This window comes from Macaca mulatta, chromosome 4 (genome assembly GCF_049350105.2).
Source record: "Macaca mulatta isolate MMU2019108-1 chromosome 4, T2T-MMU8v2.0, whole genome shotgun sequence".
In the NCBI taxonomy this organism is placed as follows: Eukaryota; Metazoa; Chordata; class Mammalia; order Primates; family Cercopithecidae; genus Macaca; species Macaca mulatta.
Window position 1 is genome coordinate 172,400,212 of NC_133409.1, and position 23,352 is coordinate 172,423,563.

At 44.3% G+C, this 23,352-nt stretch overlaps 1 protein-coding gene across 2 annotated transcripts; it reads right to left on the reverse strand.

Annotated features, from left to right (window-relative positions):
- Nucleotides 1-5,521: 5,521 nt before the first annotated feature.
- TMEM14C (transmembrane protein 14C) lies at nt 5,522-13,655 on the reverse strand. 2 transcript variants are annotated; one of them, XM_001087822.5, is made up of 6 exons: nt 13,591-13,655; nt 12,027-12,090; nt 11,623-11,699; nt 10,639-10,740; nt 7,938-8,025; nt 5,522-6,036 (listed from the first exon to the last, which is right to left on the reverse strand). In XM_001087822.5, exons 2-6 carry the CDS (start codon nt 12,044-12,046, stop codon nt 5,985-5,987), a joined length of 339 nt encoding a protein of 112 aa, XP_001087822.1. In that variant the 5' UTR covers nt 12,047-12,090; nt 13,591-13,655; the 3' UTR covers nt 5,522-5,984. The 2 variants fall into 2 exon arrangements, with proteins under 2 accessions (XP_001087822.1, XP_014991012.1); XM_015135526.3 differs by having other exon boundaries at nt 12,027-12,104.
- Between the last annotated feature and the right edge of the window lie 9,697 nt (nt 13,656-23,352).

The following is a 23,352-nucleotide window of genomic DNA, read 5'->3' on the forward strand; positions in this document are numbered from 1 at the left end:
AGAAAACCCAGAATCAATTCTAAATACAGAAATTCAGCATATGGTAAAAGTGGCATTCCAAAGCAATGAGAAATTAATATTTTTCAATAAACAATATTAAGGTAATGGCTATATTTTGGAGAAAATAATCAGATCCCTCATTTGCACCATCACACACAAAAATAAATTCTAAAGTAGCATTAAAAATAGAAATGCTCTCACCACACAAGAAATGGTAATTTGGTAATATGATAGCTTAGCTTGACTGAATCTTTCTATAATGTATACAGAGATTAAAACATCACATTGTACCTCATAATGTGGACAATTATTTGTTAATTAATAAATTTTAAAAATAGAAACCTAAAAGATAAAACTATAAAAGTGTTGAAAGAAAATAAGATGATTTCAGGCCGGGTGTGGTGGCTCATGCCTGTAATCCTATCACTTTGGGAGGCCGAGGCAGGTAGATCACTTGAGGTCAAGAGTTCAAGACAAGCCTGGCTAACATGGTGAAACCCCCGTCCTTTTTTTTTTTTTTTTTTTTTTTTTATACTTTATGTTCTAGGGTACATGTGCACAACATGCAGGTTTGTTACATATGTATACATGTGCCATGTTGGTGGGCTGCACCCATTAACTCGTCATTTACATTAGGTATATCTCCTAATGCTATCCCTCCCCCCTACCCCCACCCCACAACAGGCCGCGGTGTGTGATGTTCCCCTTCCTGTGTCCAAGTGATCTCATTGTTCAATTCCCACCTATGAGTGAGTACATGCGGTGTTTGGAAACCCCTGTCTTTATTAAAAATACAAAATTAACCAGGAATGGTGGCATGCGCCTGTAATCCCAGCTACTTGGGAGGCTGAAGCAGGCGAATCCCTTGAACCCAGGATGCAGAGGTTGCAGTGAGCTGAGATCGTGCCACTGCACTCCAGCCTAGGCAATGGAGTAAGACTCCAACTCAGAAAAAAATAAATAAACTATAAACTAAGTTCTTCCCACAGTTAGTTCAGCCCACACCAGAATGAACAAGGACAGCTTGGAGGGTAGAAGAAGCAAGATGGCGTTGGTTAGGTCAGATCTCTTTCACTGTCTCAGTTATAATTTGGCAGTGGTGGCCAGGCACAGTGGCTCACACCTGTAATCCCAGCACTTTGGGAGGCCGAGGAGGGTGTATCACAAGGTCAGGAGATCGAGACCATCCTGGCTAACATGGTGAAACCCCGTCTCTACTAAAAATACAAGAAATTAGCCAGGCGTGGTGGCACGTGCCTGTAGTCCCAGCTACTCAGGAGACTGAGGCAGAAGAATCGCTTGAACCCGGGAGGCAGAGGTTGCAATGAGCCAAGATTGTGCCACTGCACTCCTGTCTGGGCGACAGAACAAGACTCTGTCTCAAAAAAAAAAAAAAAATTTTGCAATAGTGGTTTCAATCTGAAAGCCATAAAGAAAATATAATAAATTTGATTTCATAAATGTTTACTTTCTGTACAACAGCAAAAATAAATAAATAAATAAAATCAAGACATAAATAACAAGTGAGAGGAAAATATTTTCAATACATATGATAGGGAACACATTTTTATACTATACAGAGAGTCTCAGACTATCCAGTGTTTTCGATTAAAAAACAAAAAAAAACCAAAAACATGGACAAAAGGGATGAAAGGCTGCTCACAGAAAAAATATAACTGGTCAATAAATGTATGAAAGATGCTTAATAATTCATAACTAAATCACTGAAACCATTAGATAACATTTTGGGGGTAGATCAGGAGGTGGCATGATTATGGTCAGCGAGTCAATTCTGGTCCATTGCCTGTTTTTGTGCAGACAGCAATCTAAGAACGGTTTTGCATTTTTAAATGGTTGAAGAAAATCAAAATAAGATTACTATTTTGTAATATGTAGAAATTATATGAAATCCAGATTTCAAGGCTCCTAAGTACAGTTTTATTGGAACAGTCACCCTCGTTTGTTTACCTATTGGCTATGGCTGCTTTCATTCTACAAAGGCAGAGGTGAGCAGCTGGGACAGAGATGGTCTGCAAAGCCTAAAATATTCATATCTGGCCTTTTACAGAAAAAGTTTTCAGACTCCTAGCTTCATGTGTCAAAAATTTTTAAAACGTCCAATTCCACAAAGTTAGCCATCACTGGAATGAGGGTAAATTGGTGCATTTTCTTCTGAGGGCAATGACAATTTTAACTGCTGAGATGCTCTGACTCAGCGTTTAGAAATGTAACCTACAGATTCCTTTGCACATGTTCACGGGAATTTCCAAAGACATTCCTTGGTACACCATCTTTTTTTTTTTTTTTTTTTTTTTTTTTTTTTTTTTTTTTTGTGACGGAATCTCACTCGGGCTGAAGTGCAGTGGCATGATCTCCCCTCACTGCAACCTCCGCCTCCCGGGTTCAAGCGATTCTCCTGCCTCAGCCTCCTGAGTAGCTGGGACTACAGGTGCCCGCCATCACACCCAGCTAATTTTTTTATTTTTAGTAGAGATGGGGCTTCACCATATTAGCCAGGATGATCTTGATCTCCTGACCTTGTGATCTGCCCTCCTTAGCCGCCCAAAGTGCTGGGATTACAGGCGTGAGCCACCGCGCCCGGCCGTTTTTGTTTGTTTTTTGTTTTTGTTTTTTTTTTGAGACAGAGTCTCACTCTGTCGCCCAGGCTGGAGTGCAGTGGCGTGATCTCGGCTCACTGCAACCTCGGCCTCCTGGGTTCAAGCGATTCTCCTGCCTCAGCTTCCCGAGTAGCTGGGACTACAGGTGCCCGCCACCACGCCCAGCTAATTTTTGCATTTTTGGTAGAGACGGGGTTTCACCATATAGGCCAGGATGGTCTCGATCTCTTGACCTCATGATCTACCCACCTCAGCCTCCCAAAGAGCCACTGCACCCAGCTATCAAAGGCATTAAATAAGACATATTTCTATGAGTAGGGGAATGGTAAATAGTAAACATCCATACAACTTAAAAGTCATTAAAAAGAATTAGATCTGTGAGGAAAGGGTTGAACCCAGTTTTAGTACATAGTTTCATGCCTTTGAGGCATGTATGTATTGCTCCATCTACATGACACATTTGCCCCTGTCCTTGTCTATGAAATCCTCACAGACAACTCACAAAAGTTCACATCAACTGACTTGTGAATCAACTGACAAGACTCAGTTTAACTATTGGTTCCTTTGTGAAGCCTCCCTTGACTCCCTAAACAGAAATGCCCACTCCCCTCCTTGTGCCCCCACAGTAATAGGGATCTACCTCCATTATACACTTATTTCTCTACTGCCTTTGTTTAGACGTCCGCCTCCTCCACGAGACTCCAAAAGGGCAAGCACCATGGCTTGTTCTTTGCACTGCTAGGACCCAGCGCAACCCTTAGCAGTAAATACTCCGGGACCTTTGCAGAGAAGCAGGGACGAGGGGACTTGGCAAGGGCTATGAAGACCTCCTGCCTCTCATCTGCGGGCAGCCTTAGAATTTTCCAGGTTGATTGCTGAGGACCAAATAGTCACACAGGGATCTACTTAGCACCTAAACTAATTCCTACCTTCAGGGAACCTTGTCATTCAGGATTCAGGTGCTCCTCTAGGACTGAAGGTGGCAAAACTGTGTGCCCTTTGGAAAAACTTCATGATAGATGAAAACAGGGCCAACATTGAGACTCAAACTCTTAGCTATGGAAGCCTGGGAGGCTGGTAGGTTTGGATGGTCTATGGCCTTCTGATGCCTCTACCACTGCAACACAAGTGTCCTTAATTGTCCAGAGTCCTATAAAAATAGATAGAAAACTAGGACCACTTTCAAGGGGCTTAGGCAAATACATAAAGTGCCTGAATTATACTCTAAAGCAGTAACAGGGTAGAGAACAGTAGTTAAGTATGTTTTCCTTTTTAAAGAGGGAATGAAAACTAAAGCAAGGGGCACCAGATTGAATTAATTCTTCACGTTGAAACAGTACCAGTATCCAGTGAATGTGTCCAACGTAGACACCAAACTAGATGATTCAAGCTCTAGATGGGTATTCTAGTTTCACATTTATGTATGAACTAATTAACAACAACAACAACAAAATCACCTTTTAATTTTGCTACAGTCCTTTTTCTTTTTTTGAGATGGAGTCTTGTTGTCACCCAGGCTGGAGTGCAGTGGCACGGTCTTGGCTCACTGCAACCTCCGCCTCCTGGGTTCAAGTGATTCTCCTGCCTCAGCCTCTAGAGTAGCTGGCACTATAGGCGCCCGCCACCACACCTGGCTAATTTTTGTATTTTTAGTAGAGATAGGGTTTCAGCATTTTTGCCATGCTGGTCTCGAACTCCTGACCTTGTGACCTGCCTGCCTCGGCTTCCCAAAGTGTTGGGATTACAGGCGTTAGCCACCGGGCCCAGCCCACAGTCCTAACCTTAGAAATCCTCAGTGGCCGCCAGGCATGGTGGCTCACACCTGTAATCCCAGCACTTTGGGAGGCCAAGGCAGGCGGATCACTTGAGGTCGAGAGTTTGAGACCAGGTCGACCAACATGGAGAAACCCTGTCTCTACTAAAAACACAATTAGCCAGGCATGGTGGCGCATGCCTGTGATTCCAGGTACTCAGGAATCTGAGGCAGGAGAATTGCTTGAACCTGGGAGGCAGAGGTTGCGGTGAGCCAAGATTGTGGCACTGCACTCCAGCCTGGGCAACAAGAGCAAAACTCCGTCTCAAAAAAAAAAAAAAAGAAAACCTCAGTGGCCAGGTACAGTAGGTCATGCTTATTACTCCAGTACATTTTGGGAGGCCAAGGCGAGAGGATCCCTTGAGACCAGGAGTTTGAGACCAGCCTGGGCAACAGAGCAAGACCCCATCTCTACAAAAAAAATAAAATACATTAGCCGGGTGTGGTGGTATGCACCAGTAGTACCAGCTATTCAGGAGGCTGAGGTGGGATAATTGAACCCAAGAGTTTGAGGCTACAGTGACATATGATTGCACCACTGCTCTCCAACCTAGGTGACAGCAAAAGACCTTGTCTCTTGAAAAACAAAAAATCCTGAGAGGTCATTTTTGAAACAAGCTTCAATGCAATGTATAATCAAATAACTTTCCTTGGTCCTTAAGTTATTCAAAATAGGTAATTTCTTTTTTTTTTTTGGAAACGGAGTCTCGCTCTGTCGCCCAGGCTGGAGTGCAGTGGCCGGATCTCAGCTCACTGCAAGCTCCGCCTCCCGGGTTTACGCCATTCTCCTGCCTCAGCCTCCCGAGTAGCTGGGACTACAGGCGCCCGCCACCTCGCCCGGCTAATTTTTTGTATTTTTAGTAGAGACGGGGTTTCCCCGTGTTAGCCAGGATGGTCTCGATCTCCTGACCTTGTGATCCGCCCGTCTCGGCCTCCCAAAGTGCTGGGATTACAGGCTTGAGCCACCGCGCCCGGCCGCGGTAATTTCTAAATATTAACAAAATACTTTCAAGTTTCTATATCATGCTGCTAGCAACATCTCATTCTATGAACTAGACCAGCTCTGGCAATGAAGACCATATAGGAAATATTATTTATAGTAAACTTTATTTTCATTGATATTTCACTTAACATAATTTCAAAGTCAGTCTGTAATCTAAGATGAGCAAAAGAACAGATATTCTAAATCTCATAAGAGATTTTTTCACACTGTTCCTCAGAGCACGGAATGGGGTTTCAGGGCCCTCAAAGTTGACACCTAACATTTTACCCTTGAGATTTACCTATAGATACAGAAAGAAGAGATAACATCAATATACAAGAATCAATCTCTATGAGGGTCTCAATGAGCTCAAGTTATATCCTCATTATAACCTCTGTAGGGTTATAATGGTGACAACTGATTTTCCACCCCTCCGCCAAGTTTGATGTCTTTTTTTTTAGGTAAAATGTCAGATGCAAAAATGCTGCACTTATTTCGGTTAACACATTGAAAATAGTGGAAGATGCAGATTTTTAATTCTTCATCAGTGCAAGCTTGAACATGACTTCTGCTAATGGGGTCTGTTGAACATACTAACTCCAACTTTGGCAGCCATCAGCAAACTGTTTAAAAGAAACAAGATAGAAAATGTCAGGTAAAGGACAGAACAGGCAACTATGTTTTTAAGGAACTAAACTCTGCAGGTTCCTCATAACTGCGTGGGGGAGGAGGTACTAAGGCAAGAGTGGTCAGAGGTAAAATTTCCATCCCTGGAGGAACCAGAGAAAAAGCAAGCCAAGGGACAGTCTCACACTGAGGTCTTAAAATAGCACACATGAGCTGGATCCTAATCCAACTGCCAATAATTTGAAGAGATGAAGAAATGGAGGCAAGAGAGAGCAAGGCCGCCCCACCCTCAGGGATCTGATAATGGTAGAATCTCCAGCCTCTCAGTTTACTGCTCTAGACCTTGCTCCACACTGACTCTTTTGCTTCAGGTATAACATTATACTGGTAGCATCACAACTATGATCAGAGCGGAGTATGCAATCTTTCTCCAAATCAGATTTTAAAAAATTCTCCTGCCTTCAGGATGTCTTTATAATACTTAACAACTAAATTTTTTGTTTTAAAGAAGGTTAAAATTTTTTTTTTTCTTTTGATACGGAGTCTCACTCACCTCTGTTGCCCAGGCTGCAGTTCAGCGGCACAATTTCGGCTCACTGCAACCTGTGCCTCCCAGGTTCAAGCAATTTTCCTGACTCAGTGTCCCAAGTAGCTGGGATTACAGGAATGCACCATCATGCCCGGCTCATTTTTGTATTTTTTCATAGAGATGGGGTTTCACCATGTGGGCAGACTGGTCTTGAACTCCTGACCTCAAGTGATCTGGCCGCTTTGGCCTCCCAAAGTGCTGGGATTATAGGCGCGAGCCACCAAACCTAGCCTACAACTAAATTTTTTTTTTTTTTTTTTGAGATGGACTCTTGCTCTGTCCCCCAGGCTTGAGTGCAGTGGCATGATCTCAGCTCACTGTAATCTCCACTTCCCAGGTTCAAGCAATTCTCCCTGCTTCAGCCTCCCGAGTAGCTGTGATTACAAGTGCCCACTACCACACCCGGCTAATTTTTGTAGTTTTCGTAGAGATGGGATTTCACCATGTTGGCCAGGATGGTCTTGAACCCCTGACCTCAGGTGATCCGCCAGCCTCGGCCTCCCAAAGTGCTGGGATTACAGGTGTGAGCCACTATGCCTGGCCACAACTAAATTTTTTAAAAGCCACAATTTGGTTTAGGTTTTATAATCAAAATTAGAAAACAGGGCCGGGAGCAGTGGGTCACGCCTATAATCTCAGCATTTTGGGAGGCCGAGGTGGACAGATCATGAAATCAGGAGTTCGAGACCAGCCTGGCTAACGTGGTGAAACACCGTCTCTACCAAAACAACGAAAATGAGCCAGGTGTGGTGGTACACGCCTGTAATCCCAGCTACTCCAGAGGCTGAGGCATGAGAATCACCTGAACCCGGGAGGTGGACAGTGATTGCAGTGAGCAGAGATCACACCACTGCACTCCATCCTGGGTGACAGAGCGATACTCTGTCTCAAAAAAAAAAAAAAATTAGAAAAGAGGATTCAATCAAAATTCCCTTTTAGCAAAATTTTCTGTAAAAGACATCTACACATCTAAGAAATATGGGACCCCCGCATCTTCCATGCAAGTCACACAAAAGGCTGCAGTCATGGCTTTGCAGGAAAACTTCTGCCACCATATAGGGAGGAGCTGGGATGGACCAGAAAGCAAACATGAGAACAAACCCATCTCCACAGTGAATGGATATACTCATGCCATTCTGACATTAAACCAGCTATTGTTTTTGAAGCATCTCCTATTAGTGTATAAATCAAATGTCAGCTGATGCATAGCATCAGATATCCTGAAACAAGTAAGGTTTTGAATGCATCAAGTATCCTGGGGAATAAACTGAACTCTACATGGTAAAGAAGAGTAACAAATGAAAGTACCTGGCACCTGCAATTAAACCTGCAGGCATGAATTTTCCAGAGTTGTAGAATCTCATTCCCATAATGCCAGCCAAGGTACCAGATGTAGCTGATGAAAAAAATATAAAGAAGGGTTAAAACTCATTACATCTTCTACACAGGGGAATCAGAAGTGGGCCAAGCCCCACCCATCTCTCAAGGCTCACACCTCAGCCTATGCTTATTTCTCCTTCTCCAAGTGGGTGGAGACTACTGGCTGCCCACATCCTATGGGTCCAAGTATCAATACTGGCCAAATAGGGCCCTTCACAGCCTGGGCCCTGCCTGCCCTTCCAGCCTCATCTCTTACCACTTGTCTTCTGCAAAACCCCCCCTTTAGCCATCAACGTGTTAGTTTTCTCCAAAATGCTGCTGTTTCTCACACCCTGCAGACACTATTTCCTCTACCCTGCACGCAATTCCCACTGGGTAACTGTCAAAGCACCTACTACATGTCAAGCGCTGTGCTAGGTGCTGGAGAATACAAAGGTAATCATAACTGTCTCTGCCCTTTTACAGTGCTTCAGGTCTGATGGGACAGACTTTAAAGACTCACACAAATAAAAAGGCTTAGCCAAAAAAGTGAAGATTGGCTGAGATCTGAAATTACAGCAGGAATTAATGAGCTGAAGGATGGGAAGGCCCATTCCAGGCAGAGGGGACAGTATATGCAGAGGCCCGGTGGTGACAGGGAGCATGGCACATTCACCTTAAAAGGCCAGTGTGGCACAGAAGTCAAGTAAGAGGGGCCAGACCACATGGAACCTTGAAGGTCATACTGGGGATTGGGTTTTCATCCTAAGAGCAATGAGAAGCTGTTAAAGGCTACTAAGCAAAAGGACACATGAACAGAGTCGCATTTTTTGTTTGTTTTTGAGACCGATTCTCGCTCTGTCGCCCAGGCTAGAGTGCAGTGGTGTGATCTTGGCTCACTGCAACCTACAACTGCCGGGATCAAGCAATTCTCAAGTCTCAGCCTCCTGAGTAGCTCAGACCACAGGCGACCGCCACCGCATCTGGCTAACTTTATTTTATTTTATTAAAGACCCAGTTTCACCGTGTTGCCCATGGTGGTCTCGAACTCCTGAGCTCAGGCAATCTACCCTCCTCGGCCTCCCAAATCTGAGGTCAGGAGTTACAGACCAGCCTGGACAACATGGTGAAACTCCTGTCTCTACTAAAAATAGAAAAATCAGCCGGGCATGTTAGCGGACACCTGAATCCCAGCTACCCGGAACGCTGAGACGGGAGAATTGCTTGAACCCAGTAGGTGGAGGTTGCAGTGAGCCAAGACTGTGCCACTACACTCTGGCCTGGGCAATACAGTGAGACTCTGTCTCAAAAAAAGGGAAGTTTATGAAGGGGAAGGAGACAAGCACATCTGAATATCAATGGGGGGATCCACCTAAGAGGAGGAATACAAATACAAGACAGGATGCTTGCCAGTGTAAAGGTCTGGAGAAGGTCAGGGAGAAGACACTCAGAGCACAGAGGAGGACACTGGTGTTGGAGAGGAGGGAAAACAGGACGAGGTGAGGCTTGCAGATTAAAGGTTCCAGGGAGTCCCCACCTGATGGCTGCTGTTTTTTCTCTACAATAGGCATGAGGTCATTTGCTGAGTGGAGCAGGATCAGAGAAAGGGAAAAAGCAGGCTCAAAGTCATTCTGCAGCATGAGGGAGGGAGCTGTTAGGCAGAGCCGCGACCTGGACGCACCTCCTTCCCCAGCACACCCCATTAGCCATCACTGACCTCCCTTCCCAACCCCGGCTGACGGGTACAGATCACACGGCTTCTCCCTCCCACATGGCACTCACTCTCACACGGGGTTTGTGGAGACAGTGAGGAACCCACACTCCCAGCAGCGTCTGACACATGGGTGGAGCCCCACAGAAATGTGCTGAAAGCCACCCTGATAAGGACTCCTCGGTCCCCCACCCCACTCACTGTCCATGCCGCTCACAGGGTACATTTCCAGTTCTGCTTCTATGCCCATGTTTTTTGTTTTTTGACACGGAGTCTTGCTCTGTCTCCCAGGCTGGAGTACAGTGGCGTGATCTCAGCTCACTGCAATCTCTGCCTCCCAGGTTCAAGCGATTCTCCTGCCTCAGCCTCCCAGGTAGCTGGGACTACAGGCGCCTGCCACCATATCCAGCTAATTTTTGTATTTTTAGTAGAGACGGAGTTTCACCATGTTGGGCAGGCTGGTCTTGAACTCCTCACCTTGTGATCCGCTCACCTCGGCCTTCCAAAGTGCTGGGATTACTGGTGTGAGCAGTCACATTTAGCTAACTGCTAAAGAGGTGATTTTCAAATGGAGAAATTGCAACTCGGATGCAAACCTAACCCAGATGTGTGATGTTTTAGGGATACTGAGGCCAGTGGTCTTTCATGGGCAACCTCAACGGCTGACAGATTTCCCTTATAGAAGTTTAATGCTACTGGGTAAATACATTCACGAGGTATGGAAATCCTTCCATGTTCTGTACATAAAAGATAAACAGAAACCAGTACAAATCCTGCCTCTGCACCCTCATTTTAAAACTTGCTGAGGACTTGGTAGAAGAAGTGAAACTGTCATAGGGTAAGTGTGAAGACCTCACCCCATCCCACCAAACCAGGGTCGTTTGGAAAAGAGTATTCTGGAAACACAGCTGCCCTAAGGAGACGCTGAAGCAGACATACCTAGGAAAACCCAAACGTTCCTTGGATCCTGAGACAGCTGGTAAGCACCCAAGCCGGCTAGGCTGCCGAAGAGCAGCCCCGCAGCGAGGGACGGCACGCTGCCTAAAGGGAAGCAAACACAGCTCGCATTTTTAACATGAGGCACTTATTTCACTAACGGAATCCACCAGACCCCCATCCCTACAAAGGAGGACAGCACAGAGAACTCTCAACACAGCTCATAGCCAAGGTGGACTCAAGCAGGAAGATGTTTCGGGGAGTGTGCTATCTTCTCAGAGAAGTCAGGGTCTTCCCACCCCATTTTTCTCTCCTCTAATAGGCAGGGCACTTCCATCTAAGGAAAGGAAAGAAGGCCATCTTCCCTCTTTAGATGGAACTATGGCTAGTGGCTAGGCCTTCTTTCTAAACAGGCCTGATCAACCATGAAGGGCTGGAGCTGTGTACAGGCAGGACCTCCAGCAAATCACAAAAGGAGAGGGAAATAGGGCCAGTCAATTAAATAAAAATACAAAGACCTGGACAATAAGAATTCTGGTGTGGGGGTTGGGGTGGGAATGCAGGCAAGGACTAGGTGGCAGAAACAAGCACAGCCACTGACACACCCCTGCCTGGCCTAATGAGGAGACTTCAAAATACCAGTCTGTGTAGACCAGAGGTTTCCTCCTACCTGAGCCTGGAGATAGCACTTGGGGGTCGTGGCTGATGCACGGTAGTCAATGATAATAACAAACTACAACCACCCCTGCCTATCTTTAGATAAAGAGGCAAAAACAAGTAATGCCACAAGAGGCCTGGCTCAGCTTCACCAGATAACCAGAAGGCAAGTGCAGGAGCTGCAACACTGACAAGGAAGCCTGCACTCCAGCTTGGGGACCTACAGCAAACCTGACTCAAATGAGCTTGCTTCTCAGGGGTACCCGGGCACTCACATTTCACTGGAACAACGTGAAAATGTTAAGAGGCTAAGTAACAACAAAACCATACCTGCTTTTACATAGCCAATAATCCCACCAGAAGCAACCAGTGCTGCATAGCCAAAGCCAAACCAATGCAAAGGCACTCTGAAAACACGAGAGAGAAGTCAGTGTTAACCTGGCTTTAAAAACAAACCATATTGTCATAGGATGAGACTAAAAGGTCATCATTCCCCACAGGTTCTATCACTGAAAATAAGGCCCACAGAGGTTGAATGACTTTCTGAGAGTCACACAACTTAGCAAAGCCAGAGCTGGGACTCAAACCCAAGTCTCTGGCCCACAGGTCCAGTGATCCTCCCATTCCCCACGCAATCCCAGGCAGTCTACTCTTAGGGTTCTTTTCAGCTGAGGAAAGGAACTCTGGTTTCCAGAAGCTCCTGGCTACTCCATACCCATTTCCTGTCCACTCACACTGAGCCGGTGTCCGGCATTCTTCTCTTCTCTGTCCAGACAGGAGACTACCCCAGGCCTGCACCTGCGGAAAACAAGCTGGATCAGAGGTGGTTAAAAGCACAGCTCTCCAGCAGTCCAAAAGAAGTGTGTCCAACCCGCAAGCTACGCACCCTAAATCTCAGTATCCTTCACGTACCATGAGGATAACACTGGTACCAATTTCCTGGGGCTGTTGTGACTATTCAATAGATTTCACATGTAAAGGTGCTTAGCACATAATAAACGCTGAACAGATGCCAACCATTGTCACAAAAACCTTAGTTCTAATCACATAGGCCCACAGGAAACTCAGCAAGATCCACTGACAGCTCTATAATCAGGTGATGCATTAGTCATTTCATTAGCTACCCACATTACCACAAAGTTGAAAAGCAAGTACTCCTGTGCCCTTAACCCAACTACCTTAATGTCTCTTTTGAGAGAAGGTAGGACTGCTGCTTTTCATCCCTGCTGCAACAGCCAATTTCAATACTCAACTTTTTTTAGAAACTTCTGTGTCCAACTCACAGTTCTTGTTAGGAGGGCAGAAGGGGAGGATAAAATATATGGAAACACTGGTCATATTCACATGTGACATTGCATCCTCGGAAAAACAGCTCCTATTTTCTTACAGAGTATCCAGCATGCAGCGAGCCTAACAAGATGAAAGCAATGCACACCCCGTGTATTCTGTTTAAAGAATTAGGCCATGTGCAGTGGCTCACGCCTGTAATCCCAGTACTTTGCGAGGCCGAGGCAGGCGGATCACCTAGGGTTAGGAGTTCAAGACCAGCCTGGCCAACATGGTGAAACCCATTGTCTACTAAAAAATATTTAAAAAGCAATCGGGCATGGTGGCATGTGCCTGTAATCCCAGCTTCTTGGGAGGCTGAGGTGGGAGGATGGCTTGAGCCCAGGAGGCAGAGGCTGCAATGACACATATTCAGGCTACTGCACTCAAGCCTGGGCGACAGAGTGAGACCCTCCCTCAAGGACCAAAAAAAAACAAAAATTAAGTTTCCATAAAACAGGGAAGGGCAGGGGGCTTGGGATCTTGCCCACAGTTCTTAACTCGAGGCGGCACTGAGTTAGCGAGGCTTTTAAAGAGATGGAGCAACAAAACCACCAAGAAACCAGGCAACACTACGCCACATGGGTAAGCCTTTGCTCAGGAGATCAGGGACTCCGCGCGTGCACAACTTCTTTTAAGAAAAGCAGAAAAGGCGCCTGTAGTCCCAGCTACTCAGGAGGCTGAGGCAGGAGAATGGCGTAAACCCAGGAGGCGGAGCTTGCAGTGAGCCGAGATCGCGCCACTGCACTCCAGCCTGGGCGACAGAGCGAGACTCCGTCTCAAAAAACAAACAAAAAAAAAAAGAAAAAGAAAAAGAAAAGCAGAAAATACCCAACGAGAAAAGCACCGACCACACGGCCTAAAGGCCCGGCTGAATCGGGGGGACGAAAAGCAGACGGCCGTGAAACTCCTAAATAATCCCTAAAAGTTAAAAGTGGCAGAAATAATAAGAATAATCCCAAATACTCGCACCGGTCTCACGAAGGCCCGGGCTGTCTACAAGGGCGCGCAAGCCGCGGTGACAACAGCGAGATGTCGCCGGAAACGCGGCGGCGGACGCTCTACGTCCCGGTGGCGGGGTGAGGCGAGGGGCGCGGCTCTGTGCTGCGTGCGCAGTGTCCCGGGAGAGGGGCGGGCAGAGAACGGGGACGGTGCTTGAGCCACCGAGTAGCAGCTAGCGCCCTGCATTCAGGGCGTGAGGAGTGGGGCGGGGCATCGCGGCGAGCGCCCCAGTCCAGGGAACTGGGCGGGGAATCTCTGTGCTTCCCCAGTCCACAGCGCCTGCGGGGCCGACCAGCACCAGTCCCAGGTCCAACCCTGAGTGGCCAAAAGCCGGCAACCCGGAGTTGCACGAGCTGGACCACGTGAGCTCGGCCAGGCCAGAGGTGGAGGCCACCGCTGCGGGAGGAGGGCATCTGAGGCTGGATTTTGAAGGACCCCATTAACAGAGGGACAAGTTACAGGGTATAAACCAGATGCCGGTCATCAGGGAGGAGTGTCACTCAAGCCCGATCTTGTTTGTTTACACCAGGAAGGGCCTGCCTTCTACCTGTAAGAAAATATGGCGGCTGCAGAATAATGTGGCTCAATGCCAAATATCTGTTTGTTTTAGGGAGTGAGGCTACTTGAGAAGCATCATAAGGGGGGATAGGGAGTGAGTTAAACCTGATTTTTACCCAGCTCTGTGGATCCCGAATGCCCACAGCATGATGTTATCTCCATTTCCACTTCCGAGCCGCTCCTGTTCCCTGTGTTTCCTGCACCACCATTGTCAGTTGCTCTACACTAAAGTTTGCTGTCATCGTTGACTTCTCCCTCTCCTTCATCCCCTACAAGTATCAACATAGACAAATCTGATCAATATAATCGTCTCGGAATAAAGCAGATTCCAGCGCGGTCTTTTTTTTTTTCTTTGATACGGAGTCTCGCTCTTGCCCAGGCTGGAGTCCAGTGTGCGACCTCGGCTCACTGCAACCTCTGCCTCCTAGGTTCCACTGATTATCCTGCCTCAGCCTCCTGAGTAGCTGGGATTACAGGCCTACACCACCACGCCTGGCTATTTTTTGTATTTTTAGTAGAGATGGGGTTTCACCATGTTGGCCCTGCTGGTCTCGAACTCCTGACCTCATGATCCGCCCCCCCCCCCCCCCTTGGCCTCCCAAAGTGCTGGGATTAGAGGCTGAGCCACCTTGCCGGCTTTTGCAGCGCATATTCTTTTTTTTTTTTTTTGAGACGGAGTCTCACTCTGTTGCTGTAGAAAGTAGAAATTTCCTCTTCAAAGCTCGTCTTGGTTTAAAAATAAAATAATAGACACTAAGAATAATCACTTCTTACTCTAAAGCCTCCTATCAACTGTCAGTTCTTACACTTTAGCCCAGTTAGTTGCTTTGGCTTACTCAGGCATGTCTGGAGAGGCCCAAGCAAGTCTCAGCTCATAGCTTATGCCCCTCCTTATTTGGAAATGTTATTGCTTCCTTAAACCTTTCATAAGCAACTTCCTCTCCTTCTTTATCCTCCCTTCACTTATCTATTTAGGAAAGTTTCAGGATGTTAGCAAATCGGGTATCAGTTTAAGACTGTGAGGTCCAGCACCAGCCAAAGGATGCAAGACACAGCAGTAATGCCGACCCAAATGTGTGAGGCATAAATAGGTCTGCTTTTCTTTTGTCCAAGTGTGCTTTCACCATCGTTCCATCTGTGAGAGGCACCTTTTCTGCAGAAAGTAAAAATGGTCTTGCTGAGAGATTTAAATTTATGTCTGAGTGCTATTTCTTTGCGGTGCCGGGGAACAAGCATTCCTAACAGTTGCCCAGGCTGGAGTGCAGTGGCAGGATCTCGGCTCACTGCAACCTCTGCCTCCCAGGTTCAAGTGATTCTCCCACTCAGCCTCCTGAGCAGCTGAGATTACAGATGCGCAGCACCACACCAGGCTATTTTTTGTATTTTTAGTAGAGACGGTGGTTCACCATGTTGGCCAGGCTGGTCCTGAACTCCCGACCTCAAGCAATCCGCCTGCCCGGGTCTCCCAAAGTGTTGGGATTACAGGCGTGCGCCACCACGCCCGGCTACAGCGCACATTCTTAAAGACAGGCTTTCCACTTGCAGCAGCACCTACCTTCCAGATAGCAAAATTGAAGCACGTGTTTATCATGGCTGATTCTAACCAGCTAAAGCTGATAATGACTAAGAACTTGCAGGAATTGCAGTATGCCAGACCTTCAATTTAATTGAAGACTTTCCTGAACAATTAATAAGGAGACTTGTCTTCACCTGCAGGGAATGGCTTTAGGGGCTCATTCTTCCCTATGCAGGCGGAAGCCTCAAACCTTAATTAGGATCATCCACTATGATTCCCGCACTCTCCCCCCGACCTTATACTTGAAGAAACTAAACCTCAGAGAATTGTATTATCTACAATCTTTGTCAGTGGTACAGCTATCGTTTAAAGTAAGGTCTGAAATACAAAAATTAGCCAGGCATGGTGGCTCACCCCTATAATCCAAGGTACCCAGGAGGCTGAGGCAGGAGAATTACTTGAACCTAGGAGGCAGAGGTTGCCATGAGCCAAGATCATGTCATTGCACTCCAGCCTGGGCAATAGAGCAAGACTCCCATCTCAAAAACAAAGAAACAAACAAAGAAACTATGTAAATAAAGAAAAGCAGCATTTTAAATAATGTTTATATAACTCACAGGAAAGTAGGAAGTAGGAAAAAGAAAACAAAAACAGCACAAACAGAAAGCAAAACAAAAAAAATGGCCGACTTAAGTCTTAAAATATCATTAATGACATTAAATGTAAATGGTGTAAATACATCAATTAAAAGATTATCAGAATGGATTAAGAAATATGACACAATTATATGCTGCGTACAAAAAATTCACTTCAAATATAAGGATACAGGCAAGTTGCAATAAAAGATAGAAAAAATACATCATGGAAACAAAATAAATCAGAAGTAGCTACATTAATATCAGATAGACTTCAGAGCAAAGAAAATTACCAGAGACAGTGACATAGTATAAAGATTTAAGAGTCAATTCACAAGAAAACAGAAATCCTGAATGTGTATGTACCTAACAATAGAGCTGCAAAAGATGTGAAACAAAAACTGAAGGAATTGAAATAAGAAATGGACAAATCCAGAGTTATAGTTGGAGGCCTCAGTCCTTCTAAATGATGATAAAAGCAGTAGACAGGAAGTCAGGAAGGATATAGAAAACCCCAATAACATCAACTAACAGGATCTAATAGACATTTATAGAATGCTGCACCCAACAACTGCAAGATACATATTCAAGTGTCCACAGAACATCTATCAGGAGAGATCATATCCTGGGCCATAAAACAAATCTCAACTAATTTAAAAGAATGTAAATCATACAGAATGTGTTCTCCAACAACAATGGAATCAAATTAGAAATCAGTAACAGAAAGATAACAAGAAAATCTCCAAACACTTGGAAACTAAACCACATTTTAAAATAATCTGTGGGTCAAAGAGAAAAATCCGTGTGTCTCTAGAAAAAGGCTAGGCATGGTGGCTCATGCCTGTAATCCCAGTACTTTGGGAGGCCAAGGTGAGAGGATCACTTGAGTCCAGGAATTCAAGACCAGGCTGGCCAACATGGTGAAACCCTGTCTTTACAAGATACAAAAAAATTAGCTGAGCGTGGTGGTATGTGCCTGTAGTCCCAGCCATTCAGGAGGATGAGGTGGGAGGATTGCCTGTGTCTAGAAGGCCAAGGCTGCATTGAGCCAAGATCACGCCTTTGCACTCCAGCCTGGGTGACAGACCAAGACCTTGCCCACTCCCCCCACCAAGAAAAATGCATTATCCTGAATAAAATGAAAATATAACACATTAAAATATATAGCATTAGTAGCAACAAATAAACCAAAAGTGAAATTAACAATTCAATTTACAACAGCATCAAAAAGAATGAAATCCTCAGAAATAAATTTAATAAAATAAGTACAAAATTTATAAACCGAAAGCTTAAAAAACACTGTGGAAAGAAATGGAAGAATAACTAAATAAATAAAAAGATGTCCTTTGTTTGTGAATTGGAGGATTTCAAATTTTTCAGGTTATAATATTCCTCAAATTGATCTATAGATTCAATGCAATTCCTATCAAATCCAAGCTGGACTCTGCAGAAATTGATAAACTGATATTAAAATTCATATAAAAATTCAAGGGACAGCCAAAATAATCTTCAAAAAGAATAAAGTTGCAAGACTCACCCTTCCTTATTTAAAACTTACTACAAACCTATAGTAATCAAGACTGTATTGTACTATTATAAGGATGGGCATATAAATCAATGGATTAGAATTGTGAATCCAGGGCCGGGCGCGGTGGCTCACATCTATAATCCCAGCACTTTGGGAGGCTGAGGCAGGTGGATCACCTGAGGTCAGGAGTAATAAACATTTTTTCAAATGAGGTAAGAGGCTCACCATCATTAGCCATCAGGAAATGCAAATCAAAATCACAATGAGCTACTAATTCCCACCCACTGGAATGGCTATAATAAAAACAAAAAACCAAGTGTCAGCAAAGGGGTGGCAAAATTGGAACACTCATACACTGGTGGTGCAAATATAAAGGGTGCGACTGCTTTACAGCAGTATGGCAGTCCCTCAAAAGGTTGAACATAAGAGTAACCATCTGATTCGACAGTTTTACTTCTAGATATATATGTACCCCCAAAAAATGAAAACATATGTTCATGCAAAAACTTGTAAATGAATTTTCAAAGCAACATTATTCATACTAGCCAAGAGGAAACAAGTATGCATCAGCTATAGAATAAAAAAACTGTGTTATATCCATACAATGAAATATTATTTGGCAATAAAAAGAAATGAAATACTGATAACATGTTACAATATGAATGAACCCTGGCCAGGTGCAGTAGCTTACGCCTGTAATCCCAGCACTTTGGAAGGCCGAGGCAGGCGGATTACCTGAGGTCAGGAGTTTCAGACCAGCCTGGCTAACACGGCGAGACCCCGTCTCTACTAAAACTACAAAAATTAGCTGGGCATGGTGGCGGGCACCCCAGCTATTCGGGAGGCTGAGGCAGGAGAATTGCTTGAACCCAGGAGGTGGGGGTTGCAGTGAGCTGAGATCACACCAATGCACTCCAGCCTGGGCAACAAGAGCGAAACTCCATCTAAAACAACAACAAAAAACTAATATGGATGAACCCTGAAACAATATGTGAAGTGAAATCACAAAAGACCACAAATGGAATTCCATTTCTATGAAATGTCTAGACTAGGCAAATCCTATACATACGGAAGATAGATCAGTGGTTGCATAAGCCTAGGGGTGTTGGGAGGGAGAAATGGGGAATGACTGCTAAGGGGTCCAAGATTTCTTCTTAGAGTGATTAAAATGTCTTAATATTGATTTTTGTGATAGTTGTACTCTGTGAATACACTGAAAAACATTGAATTGTATGCTTTTGATGGGTGAATACTATGTTGTGTGAATTACGTCTCAAAGTATTACAAAAAACCAAACTGTGTTTGATACTTTGGAGGCTGGGGCCAGAAGATTGTTTGAGGCCAGAAGTTTGAGACCAGTCTGGGCAACCATAGCACAACCTGTCTCTTTTAAATAGATAGATACATGCCTACATACAAAAACAGTGGCATGTAGCAAAAGCAGTGCTAAAAACCCTAAGAGTACACATTTGAAAGAAGGAAAAAACTCACATAATATAAGCTCCTGCCTCAAGAACCTAGAAAAAAAGCCACGTGTGGTGGCTCACAACTATAGTCCTAGCAACTCAGGAGGCCAAGGTGGGAGGATGACTTCAGCGCAGGAGTTCAAGGCCAGCCTGAGCAACATAGTAAGACCATGTCTCTAAAAAATCGTAAAACAAACCAAAAAGAAACTAGAAAAATAAGAGCAAAAGAAACCCCAAAGCAAGCAGAAGGAAGGAAATAAGGACAAGAGCAGAAAATGAAATTGAAAACAGATGGAGTCAATGAAACAAAGAACTGATTGTTTTGTTTTTGAGATGGAGTTTCACTCTGTTGCCCAGGCTGGAGTGCAGTGGCACTATCTCAGCTCATTGCAACCTCCGCCTCTCAGGTTCAAGCGATTCTCCTGGCTCGGCCTCCCAAGTAGCTGGGATTACAGGCACCTGCTACCACACCCAGCTAATTTTTATATTTTTAGTTGAGACAGGGTTTCACCATGTTTGCCAGGTTGGTCTCGAATGCCTGACCTTAGGTGATCTGCCCACCTCGGCCTCCCAAAGTGCTGGGCTTACAGGCGTGAGCCACCGCGCCCAGCAGAACTGGTTCTTTGATAAGATAATAAAACTGACAAAGCTCTAGCAAGACTGACAAAGAAAAGAGAGAGGACACAAATTACCAATATCAGGAATGAAACAGGGGATATCGAGTTGAGCTTTCTTCAACTTGACAAAGAATAACTACGAAAACCCTACAGCTGGCATTATACTTAACAGTGAAAGACTGAATGTTTTCCCCCAAAGATCATAACAAGGCAAAGATGTCTCACTATTCTTATTCAACACAGTGCTGCATCTCCTAGTCAGTTAACAAGGCAAGAAAATGGGAGAAAAGACAGATAGAAATAACACTGTATTTGCAGATAACATAATTGTCTACATAGAAAACCCCAACAAAACAACTCCTAGAATAAGTGAATTCAGCAAGATAGCAGGATGTAAGATCACACAAAAATCAATTGTATTTCTATATATTAGCAATGAATGTGAGCACCAAAATTAAAAATATCACTTGTAGGCCAGGTACAGTGGCTCATGCCTGTAATCACAGCACTTTGGGAGGCCAAGGCGGGCGGATCAGGAGGTCAGGAGTTTGAGACCAGCCTGGCCAACATAGTGAAACCCTGTCTCTACTAAAAGTACAAAAAAATTAGCCAGGCATGGTGGTGGGCACCTGTAATCCCAGCTACTTGGGAGGCTGAGGCAGGAGAATCGCTTGAACCCAAGGAGGCAGAGGTTGCAGTGAGCGGAGATGGCGCCACTGCACTGCAGCCCAAGAGATAGTGCAAGACTCCATCTCAAAAAAAAAAAAAAAAAAAAAAAAAATCATTTGTAATTCCCCTGCCCCAAATACTTAGAAATAAATCAAACATGTGCAAGATTTGTATGTAAAAACTACACAACACTGATAAAAACAATCAAAGATCTGGCCGGGTGCAGTAGCTAACGCCTGTAATCCCAGCACTTTGGGAGGCCAAGGCGGGTGGATCACTTGAGGTCAGGAGTTCGAGACTAGCCTGGCCAACATGGTGAAACCCCGTCTCTTCTATAAATACAAAATTTAGCCAGGTGTGGTGGTGTGCGCCTGTAATCCCAGGTACTCGGAAGGCTGAGGCAGGAGAATCGCGTGAATCCAGGAGGCAGTAGTTGCAGTGAGCTGAGGTCGCAAAATTGCACTCCAGCCTGGGTGGCAAGAACAAAACTGTCTCAAAAAAAAAAAAAAAAAAAAATCAAAGATCTGTACAGCCATGTGCTGCATAATGACATTTTGGTCAACAACAGATCACATATACAATGGTGGTCCCACAAGATTATGACTATACCGTATGGCCTAGGTATGCAGCAGGCTCTACCATCAGGTTTGTGTAAGTACACCCTATGATATTCACACAAAATTAAATCACCTAATGAGGCATTTCTCAGAATGTATTCCTGTCAATAAGTGACACATGACTGTACTCTTTTGTGTAGAGAAGGATAGAATTATCCTAAATTTTATATGGAAAGGCAAAGGAACTGGAATAGTGAAAATAATTTTGAAAAAGAGAAAAGGGGGAGAATCCTTCGACTCAAATTCAAAGCTTACCATACAGCTGCAGTAATCAAGACTGCGTGGTACTGGCAAAAACATCAACAGAGATCAATAGAACACAATAGAGAGCCCAGTAATAGACCCACACTAATACGCTCAATTGAATTCTGGCAAAGATGCAAAAGTATTTCAATAGAGAAAGAACAGTCTTTTCAACAAGGTGCTAGAGCAAGTTGATATCCATAGCCAAGAAAATAAACTTGGAATTAAACCTCACATTTATACACTCAAAATGGATCACATACTAAATGTAAAATGTTAAACTCCACAAAACCTTTAAAAAATATATAGAACCTCTTCAGGATCTAAGGCTAGACAAAGGTCTCTTGGACTTCACACCAAAAGCATGATCCATGGAAGGAAAAATTGATGAACTGGATTTCAACAAAATAAAAAACTTGAGCTCTGCAAAAGGCCGTTAGGATAAAAACACAAGCTACAGACTAGGCAAAAATATTTGCAAACCACTTATCTGACAAAGGTTGAGTTTCTACAATATATAAAGAACTCTTGGCCAAGTGCGGTGGCTCACACCTGTAATCCCAGCACTTTGGGAGGCCGAGGAGGGCGGATCACTAGAGATCAGGAGTTCAAGACCATCCTGGCTAACATGGTGAAACCCCGTCTCTACTAAAAAAAATAGATCCAGCCACTGCACTCCAGCCTGGGCGACAGAGCGAGACTCCGTCTCAAAAAAAAAAAAAAAAAAAAAAAAAAATACAAGAATTAGCTGGGTATGGTGGCACGCACCTGTAATCCCAGCTATTCAAGAGGCTGGGGCAGGAGAATCACTTGGAGCTGGGAGGCGGAGGTTGCAGTAAGCCAAGATCAGGCCACTGCACTCCAACCTGGGTGGGTGACACAATGAGACTCCATTTCAAAAAAAAAAAAAACTCTCAGAATTCAACAGCAAAAAAGAAAGATGATTAACATCATTAGCTATCAGAGCAATGTAAGTTATAACCACAATAAAGTTTCACAACACTCTTACTGGAATGGCTAAGACTAACATCAAATGCTGGAAAGATGCAGAGAAACTGTATCACTCAAACATTACTGGTAGAAATGTAAAATCATACAGCTATTCTGCAAACTTTGGAATTCCTGGGCATTTATCCAAGAGAAATGAAGACTCCTGTTCACATAAAAACCTGCACACAAATGTTTACAGCAACTTTATTTAGGTACCTAACAACAGGAAAAATTGCTGACGTCCTTCTACAGGTGTTTACTATGGTACCTCTATACGGACATGCCACTCAATACTAAAAACAGAACTGTTGATGCAACAACCTGGATCAATGCCCAGATTATGCTGAGTGAAAAGCCAATCCCAAAAGAAAGTATAATCCAATCATAATTTTGGCAAAATTACAGAGACGGAGAACAGACCACTGGTACCAGAGGTTACGAAGGTGGGCGCAGCTATACAAGCACAAGAGGAAACTGAGTATGGCTTGTAAGGACATATGGGATCATTGTGATAGAAATGTTCTGTATCTTGATCTTATCATTTCTATTATATCTTGGCCTGGTTGGGATATTGCCCTTGTTTTGCAAGATGTTATCATCGGGAAAACCAGGCGGAATCTTTATGTTATTTCTTACAAGTATATATTTCTTACAATGGCCTCAAAATTTTTAAGTTGAATTGACAAAACAAAGCCAATGACCTACATTTATGTTAATAGCTTATGAAGTAAGCTAACAAGTAGACTGATGTTAAGACACACAATTTGGTTCATTTCCTGGACAATTTATTCCTGTGGAGTGGTAATTCCAGTGCCTGTTCTTATTCTGCCTAATCACAAGTGATTTTCCTGATGGCCTCAGGTGTCTAATATCTGCCTGGCTAATTCAAACCT